This window comes from Dendrobates tinctorius, unplaced genomic scaffold (genome assembly GCF_039654945.1).
Source record: "Dendrobates tinctorius isolate UK_male_01 unplaced genomic scaffold, ASM3965494v1 ptg000147l, whole genome shotgun sequence".
In the NCBI taxonomy this organism is placed as follows: Eukaryota; Metazoa; Chordata; class Amphibia; order Anura; family Dendrobatidae; genus Dendrobates; species Dendrobates tinctorius.
In genome coordinates, this window is record NW_027361814.1 from 14091825 (window position 1) to 14114949 (window position 23125).

The window sequence follows — 23125 nt, forward strand, 5'->3', positions numbered from 1 at the left end:
GAATAGTGTGAGCATACCCTAAAACAAAGGCAGGGAAACAAACACAGTTCCTATCTTTGCTTTTTAGAAAGGATTTATTTTACCCCAGTGCTTGATTTTCAGCTACACTGCTCAGTACTGCTGTGTAATGTCCTCCATGCAACTATTGGTTCTGAACATGTGCTACAGAGATACAAGAGAATAGGAATTATTAATGTCTCTGTGTGCCGTGTACTGGAGAAATCATAGCAGCTAACCTCTGACCACTAGCTCATAGACAACTGAAAATTAGAGACGGAGTCTACAGATGAGGAAAACTGATGGTAAATGCAGGATACAATACATTCAATAGCCAGAAATACATTATTCTGAAAAGTAACTTGAAAGAACAGGAAAGCTTTAAGCCAAAATTATACAATAACACTGTGTAACAACCCTGCCGGCATCACTGCATGGCCTCCCATCCCCCACCTGCCTTACACACCAACTTACTCACTACTCCGGGCCATGCTGTGAGTTCTGTCTTCTGTCGGCTCCATGCTGTGTACCTCTTGTCTTTTGCCTGCTCTCTACATATTTCCTGGCTGTGTGCACAGGGGAGTGGCACCGGCACTCCCTGGTTCTTATTGAGTCAGTGTGTCCCCAGCCAATTGCCAAGAGGCCTTAGGTACTTAAGGGAGCTTCACCCATTGAAGGCTGCCTGAACAACTATTTTCCTCAGTCAGTGGTTTGCTACTGAGGTGCCAGGTCCTGTCCTGTTTCTGCATTCTATGGGTGCTGCATACCCAGACCTGTCTCTGTGCTTTGAGTGTCTTGTTTCTAGACTTCCTGAGGGCTTCATACTCATTCTTGTATCCTAGATCCTGTACCTGACCTTGTCTGTGGTTTCCTTTCCCTGCTGTGTGCATCCTTGTGTCTTCTCTGTCTGCCTGCTCTCGTCCCTTGCTCCGCGGTACCGCTTTGCGGTCCCTCTCTGCTCCCGCTCCTACACTAGAAAAGAGGAACACTGGTTCTCGGAGTCACTGGCAGGACAGGATTCTGAATTATAGGTATCCTGGATGTTGGAACCTGTTCAGATGGAACAGGATTGGGCTTGGACAGAACTGATGCTCAGACGGGACGAACTCAGGACTACAGAAGTTGTCCACTACTTGGTCAACTTCTTCTCATACCTCTTGCTTGGTCCCCCAAAAATAATAAAGCTTATACTCACCCCCGTGCAGGCTCTGTTCCCGGGGCTTATACTCACCCCCCATGTCGGCAGTTGCTGTCCCCAGGGGCTCTCGTGCTGTGTTGTGATTTGTGATGCCTGTGCCCAATCTGCGCCAGTGTCATTGACCCTCTCTTCAGACAAATTGAACATGAAGAGGAATTCTGAGATCAGCTGCATCCTGTATATCCTCTTCATGTTCGATTTGTCTGAAGGCTGAGACAATAATGCCAACTCTATTTGGGCGCTGGTGTCATCTGTCACAACACCGCACAAGAGCCCCAGGGAGAGTGACCACCGACAAAACGGGAATGGCGTGGCACAGGAGGGGAGTATATGCTTTATTATTTTATGTGGGCCAAACATTTTGATTAAGAAGTGGTTGTCCTAGTAGTGGACAACCCCTTTAAGTTCTGATTTAGACAAGTCGAGTTCAGCATTAGGTCCAGGTTCATCCAGGACGATACAGTGTTTAGGATAAGATAAGGCAGTTCAGGGTTCAAGACAATATTCAGGTCCAGGTCAAGACTAAGTGGATTCAGAATTCAGGATTAGGTTCAGGCAAAACAGATTAAGCAATAGATTCAGGCTCGGACTAGGACAGGTTCAGGATAGGTTTAGGTTCAGACTAGCGCAGGTTTAGGAATAGGTTCAGAGACCTCACAACAAACTAGCGGGAACAAAATCAAGCTAAACACTAAAGAAGGTGTTGTTCAGGCACCTCCTTACAGGGGATGATGACTTAGGTACTAGGTACCTCCCAGGTATTGGCTAGGGGCTAATCCAGAGTGTGCGCACTGACCCTTTAACAAGCAGGAAGTGGGTCGCCCTCCCAGGGCTGTGGGGTACTCGGTACCGGGCCGGTCCTTCAGAGGGGAATGTCACAGCAGCGGTGACCCGGTCCGTGGCCCTGGGCACCCATGTAAAAGAGGATTGAGTGATGAAATAAAGTTTGAGTGATTCGTGACGCCACCTGTGGTGTTCGGCAAAGATGTTAAGCCGACGCTGCAGACATCCTCTGGGACAGATGGTGTAATGCAGCAATGATGTTATAGCCCTCCACAGGCAGGGCTGTAGTCCCAGGGCAGAGTAGGTGAAGTGACTCATAGATGGTGTAGTGTCAGGCGCAAGGGGATGTAGCAGTGTTGAGCTGGTTGACGCAGGAATAAGTGGAGGACACCAGGGCATGTAGTTCCAAAGCTTTACTCACAGTCTGTTGTGGCACAAGAGCCCGCATCCATGCTGTGTCCTCTGGGTCAGGAGCTCAGCCAACTTCCAGGCAAGATGAAGTACTCCTTTCCAACACTCCGCCAACATGTGCCTTTTCTGAACGTCTCCCTTACTACGCCTTTAGTGAAGTACTCACAGTACTGAGTTACACTGGAGTTCCTCCTGTCAAATGTTCCTATGAACTCTACTTGTACGCTGTAGCCTGCTTTGGGGACTCCTTACTACCTAGTCCCGGCTCACGTTGCTGTTGTGCCCCCAAGTCTTGTGTGGGAATAAAATGGTGCCAACTTCTATTCCTCCGGTGTCTGCTGCAGGACCATTAGTATCCATACAACCTCGGGGACTGGACCCCGGCCTTGCGCTTAGAACTTGGGAAGGGTTCTCCTCTAACCCTAATCCTTAGTTCTCTTCCTCTCCTCACATTCCGTACTAATCCTTTCCTTCTTATGGAGAGTCAGGCTTTCTATCAATGTTCCTTTCCTGTGCCAGCGGACCCAGGTCACTGAGATCGGCTGCAGTACTTCCTTCATCCATCCCACTCAGGGGATCTTCTCTCACAGACTCCATCTGTCTGACTGACTCACTCAATCGTAAACTCTTCCCGCTCTTTTGGTGCAAACTAAACTCCACCCGCCTCCCGGCACGCTTCGTGTTCCAAGCAGGGAGCCACCAAAGGGTGCTTTGCTACACTACTATGTTGTGAGGGATGCAGGTGTTGGAGTGTGGTCAGGTGTCTCCACCTTACCTGGATGGTGGGGTGCCACACCTCAGGAGTAGATGCAGTACCTCTGTGGCGACAGAACCCTCAGGGGTGCCACAGAAGCATGAGTGCCCAAGCTCACTAGGTGCACTGTTGGGATACCTGCACGCCATGTGCAGGTCCTGGAGGCAGGGTACCACAGCAGTACAGGGAGATGCCACCGAATGGCCATGTTGGTGAACATGTCAAAGTCCCTGCCGGAGGAGGCAGAGGGTCCATGCAGGGATGCGTTACATATAGTATATCATATTATTATATGTCTTTCCAATACTGGACCTTCTTTTGGTGGTGATTTGCTGAGGGACTGATGGTGTGATATCTCATATATTAATTAGTATGTACTAGTATTTTTAAATCAAACAGGAGAGTACTCGCGCTAAAGGATCAGACACCATAAAACATTACTGATCAATTGTGTACATAATAAATACCTGCAATATTTTTGGTAAACTCATGTGAATCTGGGTAGAATGGGGTAAATGTCTTCAAACACAATAGATGCGCTAGAAAGGTAAAAACAGCGGTTTTGAAAGCTAGGAAAATATCGTTTTAGTAATAATTTCTGTATAGATTTTGTACTCATAAAATAATAATAAAATAGTGAACCTTAATATGAGCAAAGGAATATGATGTCAATGGAGGCATTAAGCATAGTACCTTATAGGTTTATGCAACTATATAAAAATGTTAAAAGGTAATAAAAGTAACTAGCAAAAGTAGAGTAAAAAAAGGACATAGGCTATTAGTAGCAGTACTATAAAGGTGCCAGGGTGTAACCACCAATGAGGGGGTTTTTAGAGGTTGCGCGGTGAAAAATATATAGTATAGCTAACCCATGCATGTGCTGGGGGTGCTCAGAGTCTCTAAAAGGGGCGACAGACGCCAGGTACCTGCGCTCCTGTCAGTAGTGAGTAATCCAATTGTAAGTTGTAAGTGGCAAATCCAATTGTACTTAACTTGTGGTTCGGCTGGAAAAAACCTTCCAAGGTGGCGGCAAATCCTGGAGCGTTGTCCTGGCCGGTGACAAGCTCCCTGGGTGTGCTTAGCTGGAGCGCGGTGTGCCGCGTTGAACGTGTTCACATCGCGTTCTGTTATGAATGGGTCGCCGAGGAAAAAAAGAACAACACAAGCTAAGTCTCAGAAAACCAGAGAGGTTGGTAACTATGCAGACTGCAGATCCCTGATTCTAGCCACGCAACTAGCAGCAGTCGTGGAGCATTCCTACGTTGGTCCTAGATGCCTCGTCACAACCGGAGAGCTAAATAAGCCTAAAGCAGGAAAAGAGGAAAGCTAACTGCCCCAGAGCAGACCCCAAAGGAAAGACAGCCCCCACATGTATTGACGGTGAAACAAGATGAAAACACATACAAAGGCAGGAAAATAGGCTGAGCAAACGATGGGGCCAAACTAACTAGAAAGGACAGGAAAGGAAAGACACTGTCTACAATCTGCCAAAAACCCTACCAAAAATAATGTCCAACACGTCTGATAGCAAAATTAACCCTGAAGTCACTAGATTTCTCCCACTATATCAGCACTCTGAAATATTCTGAGACAGAGCAAAAAGAGGCCAATCTAATAAGGGACAAAAATAAAGCAAATTGGCAAATACAGATAAATAAGAGTGGAAATTCAGCCCAGCCCAGCCGGGCTGGCTGACCACACAAAAAACTGAATTGACCAACAAGAGCAAGCGTGAGCATTAGCAAAAACAATCTTAACTTGAGAAGACTGGAAGAGAGCTGAGTCCAAGACCTGAGAAGCAGACTTAATCACCAGCACAAGGATAGGGTGTCGGCTGTCTTATATCCAGTCAGATACTCCAGAGATCCAATCGTTATCCTCCTCACCAGGAGGCAGATCACTACCAATTAAACCAACCTCACTACCTCTTGTCACCACCAGAGGGAGAACGGAAGGAAAAATCTCAACTGGTGGACCAGAAAATGAGCTCATAACAGTACCCCCCCTTGAGGAGGGGTCACCGAATCCTCATCCATGCCATCAGGCCGATCAGGATGGGCCCGGTGAAAAGCACGAACCAATTAATTGGCATGAATATCAGAGGCAGAGACCCAAGAATTATCCTTCTGGCCATAACCCTTCCTTTTGACCAAATACTGGAGTCTCCGTCTAACCAAACGAGAATCCAATATTTTCTCTACCTCATATTCCACATTGCCTTTAACCAATACAGGGTCAGGAGGTGCCGCCACAGGAACTACTGGCTCAACAAACCTCTTCAACAGTGATTTGTGAAATACGTTATGGATTTTGAACGTAACTGGAAAAGCCAATCGAAAAGAAACAGTATTAAGAATCTCCAAAATCTTAAAAGGTCCAATAAATCTTGGCTTAAATTTTGGAGATGCAACCTTCATAGGAATATTCTTAGATGACAACCAAACCATATCACGCACTTTAAACTGGGGACCAATGGTCCTATGCCGGTTGGAAAAACGCTGGGCTTTTTCCTGAGAGTGACAATTTATCCACTACTTGGTCCCATATCTGCTGCATTCTCACAACCACAGTGTCCATACCTGGGCAGGACGAAGATTCCACTTGCCCTGAAGAGAATCGAGGATGAAACCCAAAATTACAGAAAAAGGGTGACATCAAAGTGGCAGAGCTAGCTCTATTGTTCAGCGCAAATTCGGCCAAGGGCAAAAATGAGACCCAATCATCTTGATCAGCAGATATAAAACATCTTAAATAAGACTCCAGGGTCTGGTTTGTTCTCTCAGTCTGCCCATTGGTCTGGGGATGAAACGCGGAGGAGAAGGATAACTGAATTCCCTGATTGGAACAAAAGGCTTTCCAAAATCTGGAAACAGACTGGACCCCTTTATCGGACTCAATGTTCTCAGGAATCCCGTGTAACCGAACCACCTGTTGTAAAAACAAGGGTACCAACTCAGTGGAAGATGGCAACTTTGGGAGTGGTACAAGATGGACCATCTTCGAAAATCTATCACAAATTACCCAGATAAGTCATTCTCTGAGAGACAGGAAGATCAGAAATAAAATCCATTGAGATATGGGTCCATGGCCTCTTGGGCACCGGCAGGGGCATCAGCAACCCACTAGAACGAGAACAGGGTTTAGACCGAGAACAAGTCCCACAGGATTGTACAAAATTCCTGACATCACGAGATAAGGCAGGCCACTAAAACGACCGACTCATCAAATCTCTGGTACCAAAAATACCTGGATGACCAGCCAATGCGGAGCAATGGACTTCAGACATCACTCTCTTTCTCCACTGGTCAGGAACATACAATCTTCCCATAGGGCAACGCTCAGGTTTATCCTCCTGAAATTCCTCCAGGGCGCGTCTCAAATCGGGCGAAATGGCAGAAAGAACTACCCCCTCACCTAGGATAGTAGTAGGCTCGGTCACATTAAGAGAATCAGCAAAGAAACTCCTAGAATGGGCGTCTGCCTTAACATTCTTAGTGCCCGGAAGAAAAGAGACCACAAAATTAAAACGTGTGAAAAACAAGGCCCATCTAGCCTGTCTAGGATTCAAGCGTTTGGCCGACTCCAGATAAGTCAGATTCTTGTGATCGGTGAGGACCACAAATTGATCTTTAGCTCCCTCCAACCAATGTCTCCACTCCTCAAAAGCCCATTTCATGGCCAACAATTGCCGATTCCGCACGTCATAGTTGCATTCAGATGGGGAGAACTTTCGAGAAAAGAAGGCACAGGGATTCATCTTAAAAGTCACAGGATCTTTTTGCGACAAAACAGCTCCTGCACCAATCTCAGAAGCGTCTACCTCCACTTGAAATGGAAGTGAGACATCAGGTTGCCGTTAAACTGGAGCTGAAGTAAATCTCCGCTTAAGCTCCTGAAATGCTGAGACAGCTTCAGGAGACCAATTCAGCACATCAGCTCCCTTCTTGGTCAGATCAGTCAGTGGTTTGACAATACTAGAAAAATTACCTATAAATTTACGATAGAAATTAGAAAAAACTTCTGAAGAGCTTTCAAAGAAGTAGGCTGAACCCAATCATAAATGGCCTGTACCTTGGCCGGGTCCATTTCAATAGTCGATGGAGATAAGATAAATCCCAAAAATGAAATCCTCTGTACACCAAAGAGACATTTCGATCCCTTAACAAACAGGAAATTCTCCCTCAAAATCCGGAACACAGTTCGGACATGTTCCACATGGGAATCCCAATCACTAGAAAAGATCAAAATATCATCCAGATAGATGATCAAAAACTTATCCACAAAGTCTCGGAAAATATCATTCATAAAGGACTGGAAGACAGGACGGGCATTAGAGAGTCCAAAAGGCATCACCAGGTACTCAAAATGTCCCTCCGGAGTATTAAACGCCGTCTTCCATTCATCCCCGTGCTTGATGAGAATAAGATAATACGCCCCCCTGAGGTCAAGCTTAGTAAACCAGTAGGCACTCTTAACTCTGGAGAATAAATCAGACATCAGAGGTAACGGGTACTGATATTTAACCGTCATCTTGTTAAGGGAATGATAATCAATACATGGTCTTAATGAACCATCTTTCTTGGCCACAAAAAAAAACCAGCGCCTAAAGGTGACGAGGATGGTCTATTATGACCCTTATCCAACGACTCCTTAATATAGGATCGCATAGCATCATGTTCGGGTACAGATAAATTGAAAAGCCGACCCTTGGGAAATTTACACCCAGGCATCAACTCAATTGCACAGTCATAACTCCTATGAGGAGGCAAAGATGCAGACTTACTCTCACTAAATACATCAGAGAAATCAGCCAGATAATCAGTAATATCATGAGACTGAGGAGAGGTGGAGAACACAGGAGCGTCCCTAAGAACACACTGACAACCCCAACTCACCACAGACACAGATCTCCAATCCAAATCTGGGTTATGAGTTTTCAACCAGGGGAAACCCAGAACAATAGTATCATGCAAATTATGCAGCACTAAAAATTTACAATTTTCTTGGTGGTCTGGGGCAACTCGCATTATCACCTGTGTCCAAAACTGAGGTTTATTCTCCACCAAAGGAGTCGCATCAATACCCCTCAAAGGAATAGGCGTCTGCAGAGGTGTCATGGACAAACCACAACGTTTAGCAAAGTCCAAATCCATCAGATTCAGAGCTGCTCCTGAATCCACAAAAGCCTTAGTGGAAAGCGTGGACAAGGAGCAGATCAGAGTAATTGCCAAAAGGAACTTAGGTTGTACACTGCCCACAGCAAATGTGTGCGCAAAACGTTTCTCTCATTTAGGGCAGACAGAAATAGTATGAGAGGCGTCTCCACAGAAAAAACACAGCTTATTGCGCCTTCTAAACTCCTGACGTTGCGCCCTAGACAAAACCCCATCACATTGCATAAATTCTGACATATGTTCAAAAGGTGGCAGCGCCACCCATGTAGTTTTACGTTCACGTAAACGCCGATCAACTTGAATGGCTAATGACATAGAGCCATCCAGACCAGAGGGAACAGGAAATCCCACCATAACATCCTTTACAGTCTCTGATAAACCTTTCCGAAAGAGGGCTGCCAATGCACTATCATTCCATGTAGTAAGGACCGCCCACTTTCAGAATTTTTGATAGTATAACTCTGCAGGATCCTGACCCTTGTTTAATGCCAACAGGGTTCTCTCAGCTTGATCAACGGCATTAGGTTCATCATACAACAACCCCAAGGCCTGAAAAAATGCATCCACATTAGTCAGAATAGGATTTTCAGGTGTCAGAGAAAACGCCCAATACTGGGAATCGCCGCGCAGCAAGGAGATGACAATTTTAACCTGCTGCACAGAGCTCCCCGATGAGTTAGGCTTCAAGGCAAGAAATAATTTACAATTATTCTTAAAATTCAGAAATTTAGACCGATCCCCAGAAAACACATCAGGAGTAGGAATCTTGGGCTCAGCAGCACGTGACTGAATGAGGTAGGTGGAAATTCCCTGTACTTCTGCAGCAAGTTGCTCCACACGATCAGACAATTGCTTAATCTCCTTTAGGAAAAAAAAAAAAAAATCCTACGGCCCCAGAGAAAAAGAGGAAAAAAAAAAATTCCGACACTCTTTTCTCTTTTTTTTTTCCTTTTTAAAACAATTTTTTCCTGCTTTTGAGTACCCTAGAATCTGCGGTATGGCTGGTGATTCTGTTATGAATGAGTCGCCGAGGAAAAAAAAAATAACACAAGCTAAGTCTCAGAAAAACAGAGAGGTTGGTAACTATGCAGACTGCAGATCCCTGATTCTAACCACGCAACTAGCAGCAGTCGTGGAGCGTTCCTACGTTGGTCCTAGACGCCTCATCACAACCGGAGAGCTAAATAAGCCTAAAGCAGGAAAAGAGGAAAACTAACTGCCCCAAGCAAATTGGCAAATACAAATACAGCAAATACAGATAAATAAGAGTGGAAATTCAGCACAGCCCAGCCGGGCTGGCTGACCACACAAAAAACTGAATTGACCAACAGGAGCAAGTGTGAACATTAGCAAAAACAAACTTAACTTGAGAAGACTGGAACAGACCTGAGAAGCAGACTGAATCACCAGCACCAGGATAGGGCGTCAGCTGTCTTATATCCAGTCTGATACTCCAGAGATCCAATCGTTATCCTCCTCACCAGGTGGCAGATCACTACCAATTAAACCAACCTCACTACCTCCTGTCACCACCAGAGGGAGAATGGAAGGAGAACTCTCAACTGGTAGAGCAGAAAATGAGCTCATAACAGCGTTCAACGCGGCACTTACAACTTACAATTGGATTTGCCGGTGTCTACTAACTACTGACAGGTGCACAGGTACCTGGCGTCTGTCGCCCCTTTTTGAGACTCTGAGCACCCCCAGCACATGCATGGGTTAGCTATAATATATATTTTTCACCGTGCACCTGGCACCTTTATAGTACTGCTACTAATAGCCTATGTTCTTTTTTGACTGCAGACTCTAGTTTACTAGTTGTTTTTATTACCTTTTATCATTTTTATATAGTTGCATAAACCTATAAGGTACTATGCTTAATGCCTCCATTGACATCATATTCCTTTAATCATATTAAGGTTCACTATTTTATTACTATTTTATGAGTACAAAATCTATACAGAAACTATTACTAAAACGATATTTACCTAGCCCTCAAAACCGCTGTTTTTACCTTTCTAGCGCATCTATTGTGTTTGAAGACATTTACCCCATTCTACCCAGATTCACATGAGTTTACCAGAAATATTGCAGGTATTTATTATGTACACAATTGATCAGTAATGTTTTATGGTGTCTGATCCTTTAGCGTGAGTACTCTCCTGTTTGATCTATTTATTATTGTTTACTCCATTGTGGTAGAGGTCTTGTGGTACTTGCAGCGGAGTCAGCCCATTTATACTAGCGCCGCTAACATATATCCATTTTTGTTTACTAGTATTTTTAGATTTAATCTCTGACCGTGTTCCACTTTGTACTGCTTTGTTAGATAGAATTTTTCAGATACCATGTATGTCCTAATCAATACAGTTTTGAGGAAGCTTAATGGATGTTTCCAACTTCATCAAAAACATTGCAAAAGGGGAAAACGTACCTAAAAATATTATGACAGTTGGCTAATAGGAGCAATACAGAAATATAGCTGGTTCATAGCTATGAATCTATCATGTTTGTGAGGTGTACCACCTTCTTCCCTTGCTTCTAATACCATAAAGGTTTGGTACACACACTTGCTGTCCTCAAAATTATGTGATCACTCACTTTCTTAGCAGTCAGCTCTTTCTCTGGTCTCATCAGTACTACACTCTTATCCACCACCCTCAGACCACAGAGGGATCCAGGAGCAGCCTGGACCTGGAGAGACACATCTGATCCTGGAAGAACTTTACCTGGGGAAAACTCGGTTGACACCTGGAAAAAAGTATCAACTAAATAAGAAAATTGATAATAACATAAAGTGACCAGTGACAGTCCAGTTACCTGACTGAACCTCAATCTATAGATGTTACTTGGCGTTCATATCCTGGCGCTCTATCTTTTTCACCTCTACTGTGGCGTATGGTGTTTGATCTATCACCTTTTTCTGTGACCACATGTCTCAGTGCACCACATAATTTGCATATCCCTGCCTCTCTCACTGGTGACTAACAGCACTTGCTTGACTGAGCACTCTCCGCAGACAGTTCTCACTCTTGGCCAGTAGGGGCTGTCAATCACCATTGAGGGAGGCGGGAACTTAGAAAATCAAAGGGCGGAAAGGTGAGCTATGCTTTTTGGCTGCACTAAGGGTGCACTGAGCAGCCTAATTAGCATTTTTGATAACATTTTAATTTCTTTTAATCCTTCCTCATAATGGATACACCATGCTCCTTATCAGTTCAATGGCGCTTCAATGTACCATTTCTAACTCTAGGGCATCCTTTCTATGAACTGATTACCAGACTGAACTGCATATTCCAAATTAGGCTGCAGTAATATTTTGTATAGTTGTTTTATATCACTGTCCCATGCATTTATACTTTAAGATTTTATTTTCAATAAAAAATATGGTTCTGGCTTGCTGCTGCTCTCTAGTGTATTATGAATTAAGAAAAAATGGGTAATTGTAATTCAAATGCAGATTTTGATTCATGATAATATCCTGCAACCCATAGCTTCTGTGCAAGAACAATATATTGGCCTCTTGCAGTCTAATTATCCATCAGTCATCAGAGGGCAAATCGCTTTATTTTGGAAGCGACAATGTTCCCCCTTACCTCTTGTGACCTTGTGCAATTAGAACAGGTTGCAACAATAGTATGTCTGCCCCTGGATTGACATTGCATGCTGTTATTTAGTCTATGATCTACAAGTGCACCCAGATCCTTCTCTACAAGTGACTCACCTAGTTTTACTCCTCCTAAGGGCTCATACTCACTTGTGAGAGACTCGCACGATTCTGGTGCGAGTCTCTCGCATGAAAACCTGGCATTGCCGCCGGCACTCGGACTGGAGTGTGCGGCTACATGCATTTCTATGCCGCAGCACGCTCCGGTCCCAGTGCCGGCGGCAGTGCCAGTTTTTCATGAGACTCGCACCAGAATCAAGTCTCTCGCAAGTGAGTATGAGTCCTATAACAAATGGTGTCTTCGTGTTATTAGTGCTCAAATGCATAGCTTTACACTTCTCCACGTCATCTGCCACTTGGATGCCCAAACACTCTGTTTGTCAAAATCAACATGTCACTTGTATACATCTTTCATAGACTGCACTATTCTATCTAGTAAATGACGTCTGCAAAATTAGAAGCAACACTATTAATCCAATCTTTTATTTCATCATTAATAAATATGTTGAATAGTCATTGACTCATCAGGTATTCATCAGATGTTGTGTATGTGAAGAAATGAAAAAAAAAACACCTTACTTTATTCTTGAAACATTGAAGTACGTCAAATTTTGCAGCATCGGCCAACATTTCTCCATTAGGCAGCAAAATGTAAATGAGTACATAGACAATCTTAGAATTGCCTGCACCTATAGGGAGGTTCAAGGTGACTTTTCCTTGGATATCTGTAAAAAAAAAAAAAAAAAATTACAAACAATTGTTATTACTTTTATCTGAATAAAAAAGTCATCCTACTTATTGCTCATTGCGGAGTTTAGTTTATTATAAGCTGTGCTACTGATCAGCATGTTTATTTTTGCACAGTGAACACTGCAGAATTGCAAAATTAGTTAAATTTGCCCCCTAAATAGTGGAAGTAAAAATGACAACTTATCCCACAAAAAGTGTAACATGTAAAATGGTTACTTTGAAGGAAAAATAGAACATTTTTGGAAAGCTGTGATGTGTAAGCGGGGAAAAAAATGGTTTAAGGCTTGAATGAGGCATGTCCTTAAACAGGATCTATTTGTGGACCTGGTGAAACTGGTATACCAATTTTGAAAATCAATTTTGTATATTAGATGTATAATCTAAAAAAAAAAAGTTTATTTAGAATGCTGTACGCGCCAATGTGAAAATTACAATATTTCACAATTTTGCGTTTAGATAGTGACACAGATTAAAATTAAACATCAACTAAAATGTTTTTTAAAAAAGGTTTCCCCATAAACAGGGTTTAGTAAATATGTTTTGTTGCTGTTTCAGTCCCTTAAATATCAGGATTTCCGATCCGATCTGAAATGGAATTTCTAAGCCGTTTCTTCAGCCTCACTATGTAATAGTGCACACGGTTTGCATTGAGAAATCTGGTGACAGATCCTTTTTAAGTGATGTGAAAATGGGAGGTTACGCACATATGTGACATCTAGTGATTATCTCAGTATACTATGACTTATGGATCTAAATTAGTTGTATTTCTAGATTTTGTTTTTGCCATAAAAAATATGCTAAAATGCATATATAAAAAAAAAGCTGCAGACTTTCTTTTACGGTTACACTCACACTGCCGATTATGCTTTGATCCGAGTGTCATCTGAATGTGATCTGATTCTCTCCTATGAGAAAATCTGAGCACAACTGCAGAGAAGATGGATAACTTAATTTCTCCATCTTCTCCATTGTCTCATTCCACAAATGTCGGACTGCACTAAGATTACATTCGAGATATAGACTTGTATGGGTGCATATAATCCAATTATTGGATGCATTCGCAACTTGCTGCTATTGTTTTCTCTTGCCGATTCTTTGCATGTATGCAAAGCCCCATAATATAACACTGAACGGAGTGCTATACAATAAAATACATAAAATCAGCATTTGGCCGTGTTATACGGCAGTGTGAGTGAACCCTAAAAAGCAACAAACGTGCTTTTAGGTGCTTGTCTTACTTTTATCACTATCTTCAGTTAGAATTTCCATAGTCCCGGAATCTTTAATAGAAACTTCGGAAACCAACTGTAAAAAAATATAATAATACTTATTGGATTATGATAATGATAAGTAAAATAAAGAACATGGTTATTTCAAAGCGGGAAATAACAAATTAATGTCTAAATTCACTTAGTCATTTGACTACCTTGCACAACTCTACCACCAATTTGCTAATTGTGTTACTTTTTCCCCTGTATTTTTCCCAATCTTTTGGGATTTTGGTTGCCATGGTTAGCTAAATGCGCAATTGCTCAAGTTCCTACTTTATAAGGAAATCCTTGAAGTAACCTAAAACCATTAAGAATTACTTAACACCAAAGGCGTAACATGTGTGAGGGAGGCCCGCTGACGCCAGTGCATATTTCAGTTGGATGTGCATCCGAGGACGTACTGTACATTTAGCTGGAGTGGATTGTGGCACAGAGGCTGGCAGCTGACGTCAGTGTGCCTGTCACAAGCAGGGCTCATGGCAGTGACATTGCCATGCACAGCCCATGGCTGGCACACCAAAGCCAGCTGCAGGCAATAAAAAAGGATGCGCACATCATGGGAGAGGATGGTAAGAATAATCTCTTCTTTTTTTCATGTGTTGGCAAACAACTGCAGAATGTACACTATACCAGGAAGGGGCCCAGGATTGGCTACATTATAAAAGGAAGAGGCCTACAGTGGAGAACAATATATCAGGTTGGGGGGCATTATACCAAGAAAGGCCCATGATGGAGTACATTACACCAGGAAGTAGCCCTGGATGGGTGCTAGCATGGGGGTCATTATATCATGAAGGGGAACAGGATGGGAGACATTATACCAGGATGGAGAACATCATTATATAATGACGGACATTATACCAGGAAGGGACCCAGGTTGGGAGACATTGTTATAGGATAGGACCAAGACTGGTTCCATGAATACAGGAAGGGATCAAAATAGGGAACAATATTACAGTAAGGAGCTCAGGACACGGGACATTACATCAAGAAGGGGCCCAGGATGAGGGACATTATACCAGGAAGGACTACATTATACAAGGAAGGTGCCTAGGATGGGGGACATTATAACAGAAATTGAATCAGGACGGGGGACATTATTACGGGGAGTTGCCAGCATTATTACATGGTATGTGTCTTTATGAGATCTAAAACGCTACAGAAAGGTCTATACATCAGACCAATATGGAGGTGGGGGCCCATGATGAAATTTTTCACTGATGCTACTATATATTACTGTATAGTAACATTATTTGAGAACAAATAATTCATGTGAGACATTACATGAGCTCTGTATAGTAGTATTGCGTGGTCACTTGAAGTAGCTACTGAAAAGCTTTTACAGAAACTTACTAATCAGACCAAATTCTATTAGGACAAATAACTAAGCACAACTTTTAAGATTAATTTATCAAATAGATAAATTGAAATTATGAAAGGGCCTATGAAAGAATAAAGATAAAAAAATGTTGCTCATATTTATCAATATGATAAACCATAATTTGCACCAAATATTAAGTTTACTTATTTCAATTTTGCATCTTCAGCTAGATGTGGAAGAGGTGGATGGAAGTGGTGGTGGCGAGGTGGATGGGATAAGTTGGAGATGTGGTGGAAGTGGATTTGGGGGTGGTTGGAATCTACAAATAAAAGAATTGTAATTATGACCACTTTTCCCTGATTGTGCGTGAAATAGATTTGGATCCTATTGCGTCTACTATACATTTAAGGCATACTCTGTTGATATCCTTGGTTTCTAAAATAATATACAGTAACCTGTTAATAGGGGATTTATGCACAGGTTTTTGTGCAGCTTCATATGTAAACCTTGGACTTTGCTCAGCATCTTTTGTTTCAGATGGTCAATTGATGACAGTGGGCACTGGAAAAGTCACATTAATTCCCCTATAAATATTTTTTATTAGAACCATACAGTCCACATGTCTCACCAGGTAATGCAGGGATAACTTTTTGACCTCATTCAGTTCTGATCGGCTAATGATGTATTCCACAAGGACATCTTGATGGCCCTCACATGGGAGAACATGATCCAGTGAACTGAGTTTCAAGTAGCTCTTGCTCCGAGAGTAGAAGGGAATGACACGTAGTGAAGCTTCATGAAACTTAGTTTGATATCTATCAAAACTCTTTAGTTCCTTCTTTGCGTCTATTTGAGCCTTAAGGAAAAAAAAGCATTTCATGGTCTTTTACAAGAAGAATGTATAATCTCATTTCTGTTTTCAATATTTAGTATGTTAGCCATCAACAGACGTTATCTATGAAGACGTTTCACCAATCACACCTACAGCTCATGAACATGAATACTCATACCGTCAGGTCTATGGTGTATTCCCAGTTGGCTGTGTCCAAAATAAACAAAGCTTCACCATTCTCATTGGTCACTAAGGTCTGGCCTGCCGAATCATGTCTGTGACTCAGAGAAACTTTAATATTTGGTTGAGGAACACCTCCATTATCTTCCACTCTAATCTGGAATAAGATATTATAATATGTAAAAACTGAGTTTGACTTTAGAAACCTAGAACATGAGGACAAAATCACTCACCAAACCTCTATATGGTATTCCACGCTTGTAGTTGTTGTGAGCTTTAATAAAAGACACTTTTTTGATGACATTGCTTATGCTGATTTGACCGGTTGATGATAGCTCCACTCCTACATAAAGAGGGAACATTTGGAAAAACATCTTATAGTGTTTTATAAGAAAGCAATTTGTGTTGTCACATTTATTTTGAACATTATTATAGACAGAACCAATAGAACTACAAGAAATGTTTCTAGTTCTCCTAATCCTATCTGGCACCACCCATTTAAAATTGTGGCATACCCACTATCACTGCATAATGGTGATGGGGAACCAGTCATGTCCCTTTGACCCTACACAACTGAGGTCCCCTTCTACTGTATTTCATTCGAGCTCAAAACCAGATAGATTGGACTTCCTCAAAGAGCCATCCCACATAAACTGGACATCTTCTCACCAGAACCCTACCTCTGGCCACCATCCTGCCACTTTCTGTTGCCTCTTGCTTTTTCTCCAAAGTTGTTCATACTTAGAACAGAGTTTCTTTTTCCTAAGTTTAGTTGGAGGCTTTAAAGCCCAATCTATAGTCAGAAACAAAAATGGGAGGCTCTTGGCCCCAGTGGAAAACATCTCGACATTAGTGATGAGCGAATATACTCGTTGCTCAGGTTTTCCCGAGCATGCTCGGGTGTCCTCCAAGTATTTTGGGTGGCGCGGAGATTTAGTTTGTTTCGACGTAGCTGCATGATTTGCGGCTGCTGGACATGCTGAATACATGTGAGGATTGCCTGTTTGTTAGGGAATCCCCACATGTATTCAGGCTGTCTAGCAGCCATAAATCATGCAGCTGCGTCAACACAAAGAAAATCTTTGCGCACGCCAAAATACTTGGAGGACACCCGAGCATGAACAGGAAAACCCGAGCAACGAGTATACTTGCTCATCACTAATCGACATCTACCATGTGACATTTATATTTCAAGTGTCTTTTTTATGCAGAAGAGGGGATCCCAAAAACACCGGGGCCCAGGTGCAACTACAAAGTGATGCACACCCATATAGCTTTTCTCAAGCTACTGTGCAGCTACACAAAGTTATTAAGTGCATAAAATCAAATTGCAGTTTGACCTCCATGCAGTGTAATAACATACTGTAGTTGAAGGCCTAAATGCACAGTTGTAGTGATGAGCGAACGTGCTCGGATAAGATGTTATCCTAGCATGCTCGGGTATTATCAGAGTATCTTGGGCGCCCTTTAATATTATGTTTGAGTCTCTGCGGCTGCTTGTTTTACAACACATGCGGGGATTGCCTAACAAACAGGCATGTGTTGAGGCTGTCTAACAGGATATGAAGCCGCAGGAACGTGAAGATATTATCTAAGCACACCGAAGATACTCAGATAACACGCGAGCATGCTCGGATAGTATGTTATCCGAGCACGTTCGCTCATGACTGCACAGTAATCTAATGTTGTCTGAACCAGTACATTTCAACAAGTTTGGCTAATAGTCTATAAGTGTATGAGGAACTTGGACAAATGTAAGTTAGGAGAACCAAGAATCCAGCAAACATGTCATTGGACTTCCAAATTTTTCATTTTCCTGGGGATAACCTGCAGCCAAGCATGCCTGGCAGTGGCTGGCAGAAAATAAAGGAACTCTGGGCCGAACAGGCACTTCTACATATGGAAGGGCTGGTCAAGATGGCTGCCGGACGAACAATCACTCAAACCATTGTTTGGCTGACAGCCATCTTATGTGTAGACAGACTTTACAGTCTAAGATAAGTCAGACTTACCAGTTCCTTCCTCTGTAACAGAAGCAGTACCTTTCAGCTCACTTCCAATGAGACTTTCATTCAGCTTAATGAGCGAAGACTTGACCTCAATGGTATGGCAACCCGATATGTCCAACTGTGTGAAAGAAACAACTCAGATTCAAAAAACTATTCATTTACTGTAGCTATAACAAATGATAAAATTAAGTAAAGTCCAGACAGCTGCCGTGTCATCAGCGATGCATGGGGGCTTAATGGGCTTCTATTGGGCCTATGACTAGTTGTATTGAACTGAATATTTGGTGAGGAGTAACATTTATACAAGAATTGTTCACTGATACGAGTGATGTCCTGTAATAGGAGCCACCTGCATAACAAGTCAGTTCCTGACATTTCTTCCGTTCTAAATCTTCCCCATCATCTTTGAGTGATATTATTGAGAAGTTGAAGCTAACGCAGCAAAACAGCCTCAAAGTAGAGACATTGTAAAATTACAGAGCGGGGTCATCGAGTGCTCTGCTGACTTCATAGTTGTAAATTCAAACCTACTCCGGTATTACCATCAGCAAAAACACCGTGCTCTGGATGCTTCATAGCATGATTCATGGCAGAATAATTTAATGAAAGCCTTGCATCACCAAACAAAATGCCAAGTGTTGGATGGAGTGTTGTAAAGCCTCCACGGCTAGAGCATTGGAAAACTGTTCTGGGGAGGGAAATATCACATTTTTTTAAATCTGACATCTGATGGGTGAGTCTAGGTTTGGCAAATAACAGGAGGATATTTTATTTCTGACTGCGTAGTCCCAGCTGTAAAGTTTGGTGGAGGAGGGGTTATGCTGTGGAATTCGCAGAGAAGGGAAATGTTAATGCATCAGCATACAAAGGCATTTTTGACAATAGCAGTTTCCAACATCGTGGGATCAGTTTCCTTTCTAACATTAATGTGCCCAAGTGCACAAAGCTAGGCCCGTACCATCATGTTTTGGTGAAAGAACTTGTCTAGCTCATGTTATATTACTGACCTCAACCTTACCGTACACCTTAGAGATGAACTAGAATAGATATTTCAAACCAGGCACTCTCGACCAACATCAATGTCTTGCCTCACAAATTGCAAATGGTCTCCTGGACGAATTGGCAAAAATTCCCAAAGACATCACAAAAGAGAGAAAGTTTTTATAGCTCCATAAGGCAGAGGGAGAGGGGACACCAACTTTGTATTAATGCTTATAGATTTAGAATAGGAGGTCATGAAAGCTCCAGTAGGTGTAATGTGGACATGTCCATGTGAGGAATCTGTTTTCTCTATCCTTTGGCTCAATGCACCATGAAATCTGCACAAAATAGTTTTGCATTTTTATTCAATGTTCTTTTCAGTAATATTCCTATATATTTTCTTCCATTACATTTGTTAAAATGCCATTTAATATGATGTTTCATCTGTGAAAATATTTTAAACCGAACAGATATTTGATGACAGCATCATGATGTACAAAAACATTACTCTGCAGATACATGGAAATTAATTCTAACCAATGCGTAAAAGAAAGTGGTATTATACTCGCAATCGAAATCTGCAGCCATATGATACATGGTAGCACCGAGTCTTACAGAGGGCAAACTAGACTATTCCTATGGCCTCATAGAGTATACAGACCGAGGACAATCAACTAGCTCGATTGAAGATTATTTAACACCAGATTTAGATAGAAATTCTTCAGTTATCTGATACTTTTTCACAATCGTAACGTTTGGACAACGGGATCTCACCTTTCCAGTAAAATCAACACATTCAGCGGGGGCACTCCACCAATGGAAGGAAGTATGTTTACAACAAACAGAAGCTGTAAAATCCCCATGGACTGGCTTCCCATATGTGTATCTAAGAGAAAATTAGATACAATTTAATGATAGACAAAAAATAATTCACACGGTAAAGACAAAAAAAAGGTTAATTGATATAGAAACATCAAAATGCCACTTTAGGAAAAAACAAGTAAAAAAAATGTGTATAAGGTATACTTTCTTTTGGAAACTGTGGTTGTCACTAACCGGTCAATTATAAAAGTATGAGCAATAGGTCTAACAGAATTGGAGTTCTTGACTTAAATAGAGGAAACATTTTTTTTAACTCACTTGCCACAAATTTTAACCTGAAACTGATCACTAGAAAACAGAACATCCTTGGGAAACTCGACGCTGACCTCGAATCTTGGAAGTACTGAAAAAAATCATAGGTGTAAATTAAAAATGAATAAGAAAACATATTTTAGATATTAGAAATAAAAAAAAGGTTTTCTCACCATATTCCTCTACAGTGAAGGTATGAGATGTGTCTTTTATCCTGATGGAATATTCCCCCAGGATGGGCTCAGAAGAAAGAGCTAGGGAGAGCTCGGCAATCCCCTGACTGATTGTCACATTTAACCATTGACTAATCCTGTTTTTCTTTGGGTCCTAAAGAGAACAAGATCAGACTGGATATCATATTACCAATTGATTAAACTTTCTTATACTGTTTTTTTTATAAAGTCAACAACAACAAAAAATAGCAAATTTGAAAGCAATGATAGATGTTTCTGCTTTTAGCCATATCAACTATTTATCCAATATGAAGTTTTATTATTATTATGATTATTATTTATAAATTAATGTTTAAAACTATTCTTATATTTTCTATTACTATTATTATTATATTTTAAATAATAATAATAAGTTAAAATATAATAATTATAATAATACTATTTGTTCAGATATTTTCTTACCTGTACTTCAACCACAGGAATCTAAAGTAAAAAAATAAATAAAAAAAACCTTTTTTAAAATGTTCTCAAGTTCTAAAAGTGAAGGTATTAAATACAAACTGCTGCTAATTGTTCTTCTGTATGATATACAATGGAATGATGGCAAGATTTTTTTCTGGCAAATTCTATGTAATATTGTAGATTTATAGAGGAACAGTATGGGCAATTATAAGTACAACATTAGGCAAATGACTTACCGTACTTTTATTTGGACTTACCACAATGTTTTCTGGTTTGAAATCTTCATTAAGGGACAGAATTCTAAATTTTACTGAGTTAAAAAAGACAAGCAAAAAAACAAAAACAAACAGTTACTAGAGAAACTTTTTTTAATTACCTAAATTGTAAGTGAGTTTTTAAATAAAAAAAATTGAAAAACGTACAAGAAACAATGGAAAAGTGAGTCACATTGCCAAGCAAGATAACAATAATAGCTGTAGTAGTACGGTTCATTTAGTCAAATATACTCATATTAGCCCTTCAAATCCAATATAGTTTTCAAAACTTTATAATAACTGAGGAGATGATAATCAACAAAAAAAAAAAAACTGTACAACACAACTGCAATGTGGACACAAAAGAAAAGGAAGGAGAGGAGTGGTATAGGGGGGTATGAAGAGGAAATCATATGAGTATTTCTGAGCCCAGTAAAAGTCCCAGGGACCCCCAAATGGTATTAAAATAATCTATTGGTTATAAAGTTGTCAAGGACTCTATGTTCTACTAGTTCAATTGGGTGTCCCAATATGGCGGTCGGTAAACTTCCTCTGCTTGGAATTCTGGGATACAGTGACATCTGGACAGAACAGGAAATTAAAACATTACAAGGCAATTATATAAATAGATGTTTCTATGCCTGATGTTTTTGTAATTACAAATTTACATTCATATTCTAAATAAAACCTCTTGGACATCAACTGATAACTGACAAAAGCAATATATCCTAATACCAAGGACTGGTTAAATATCCAATTTTACACCCTCGAACAGTTCTTTTCCTATTAGCTAAAGAATCTATGAACCTAACACATGGTGGAGAACCCCTTTAATTTTTCTTACCGGTTTGTCCTGGTTTATACACAGCTTTATCTGTCTGGACTAGAGTTTTGGAGTGCAGCTTCTTTACCAGAACCTTACTGGTTTTGGTTTGTAATTCCCCTGAGCTGTGAATGGAGAGAGTTAATGTGCCGACCGATGCATCTTCTTCAGAAGGGGGAACCTAAAGACATTAACAGAAGTGTGTTGAATATGTATCTAAAGACGATGCTTCAATTTCAATGACACTATGGGGACACATGAGGAAAAATTTATGAAGAATGATGCCCACAAATGTAACATTAAAAAGTAGCAAACTTTTGCAACTTTTTGCCCTTTTCCACTCTCCTATAAGTGGGTTAACTGCCACTGCTCAAAGGATTTATGCCAGAAACTTGTGCAAGTTACAACAACAATCCATGCCAGCTATGGTTTAGTTTGTGGCACACAAGATGCTTATGAAATAAAGCTTTGAGGGATTTTGTTCTTTGAATATTAAAAGTTGATTAATGGGAACCTGCCATGTCTCATATGCTATTAATCTGCAGATAAAGGGTCAATCTGTAGGTTAATAGCGTTGCAGTGCTTTTTGTCTGCCTTACTGAAAGTCTGGCTGCTGGGAGGAAAATTAACTTTTTTCCTCCCTGTAGCCGCCAGCTTTCAGTCATTGAGGTGTGCCTCCAGGGACTATTTTTTATTTTTTACCTGGAAGCTGAGGCAGGAGAATTTGATGTCTTGTTGGAATTTCTTTTCTACCAGCGTGGTGTCCTTGTTATCCAGGTTCAGAGATATTTTCACATTACTCTCTCCTTTTGCATTCTCAACTTGTAGACAGATGGTTTCTGATTGCCGACTACGTAACTCTGATGGGAAGATGACGGCATAGTGTCTGGCAAGGAAGATGGGATATCATTATAAAGAGTACGAGTAAGTAAGAAACAGCGACAAAGTTAG

At 41.2% G+C, this 23125-nt stretch overlaps 1 protein-coding gene across 2 annotated transcripts in view; it reads right to left on the reverse strand.

Moving 5' to 3' along the window:
* Positions 1–23125, reverse strand: part of LOC141049743 (alpha-2-macroglobulin-like) — a 434279-nt gene that overhangs the window by 115002 nt on the left and 296152 nt on the right. For both annotated transcript variants that reach the window (XM_073546469.1, XM_073546468.1), the window contains exons 2-15: positions 22877–23060; positions 22196–22355; positions 21355–21407; positions 21098–21118; positions 20636–20789; positions 20469–20553; positions 20103–20214; positions 18351–18465; positions 16572–16681; positions 16337–16495; positions 15955–16182; positions 13973–14039; positions 12564–12709; positions 10919–11068 (exon numbers count right to left, since the gene is read on the reverse strand). In XM_073546469.1, coding sequence (XP_073402570.1) covers positions 10919–11068; positions 12564–12709; positions 13973–14039; positions 15955–16182; positions 16337–16495; positions 16572–16681; positions 18351–18465; positions 20103–20214; positions 20469–20553; positions 20636–20789; positions 21098–21118; positions 21355–21407; positions 22196–22355; positions 22877–23060 — 1744 coding nt within the window. The remainder of the gene's footprint in view (positions 1–10918; positions 11069–12563; positions 12710–13972; positions 14040–15954; positions 16183–16336; positions 16496–16571; positions 16682–18350; positions 18466–20102; positions 20215–20468; positions 20554–20635; positions 20790–21097; positions 21119–21354; positions 21408–22195; positions 22356–22876; positions 23061–23125) is intronic.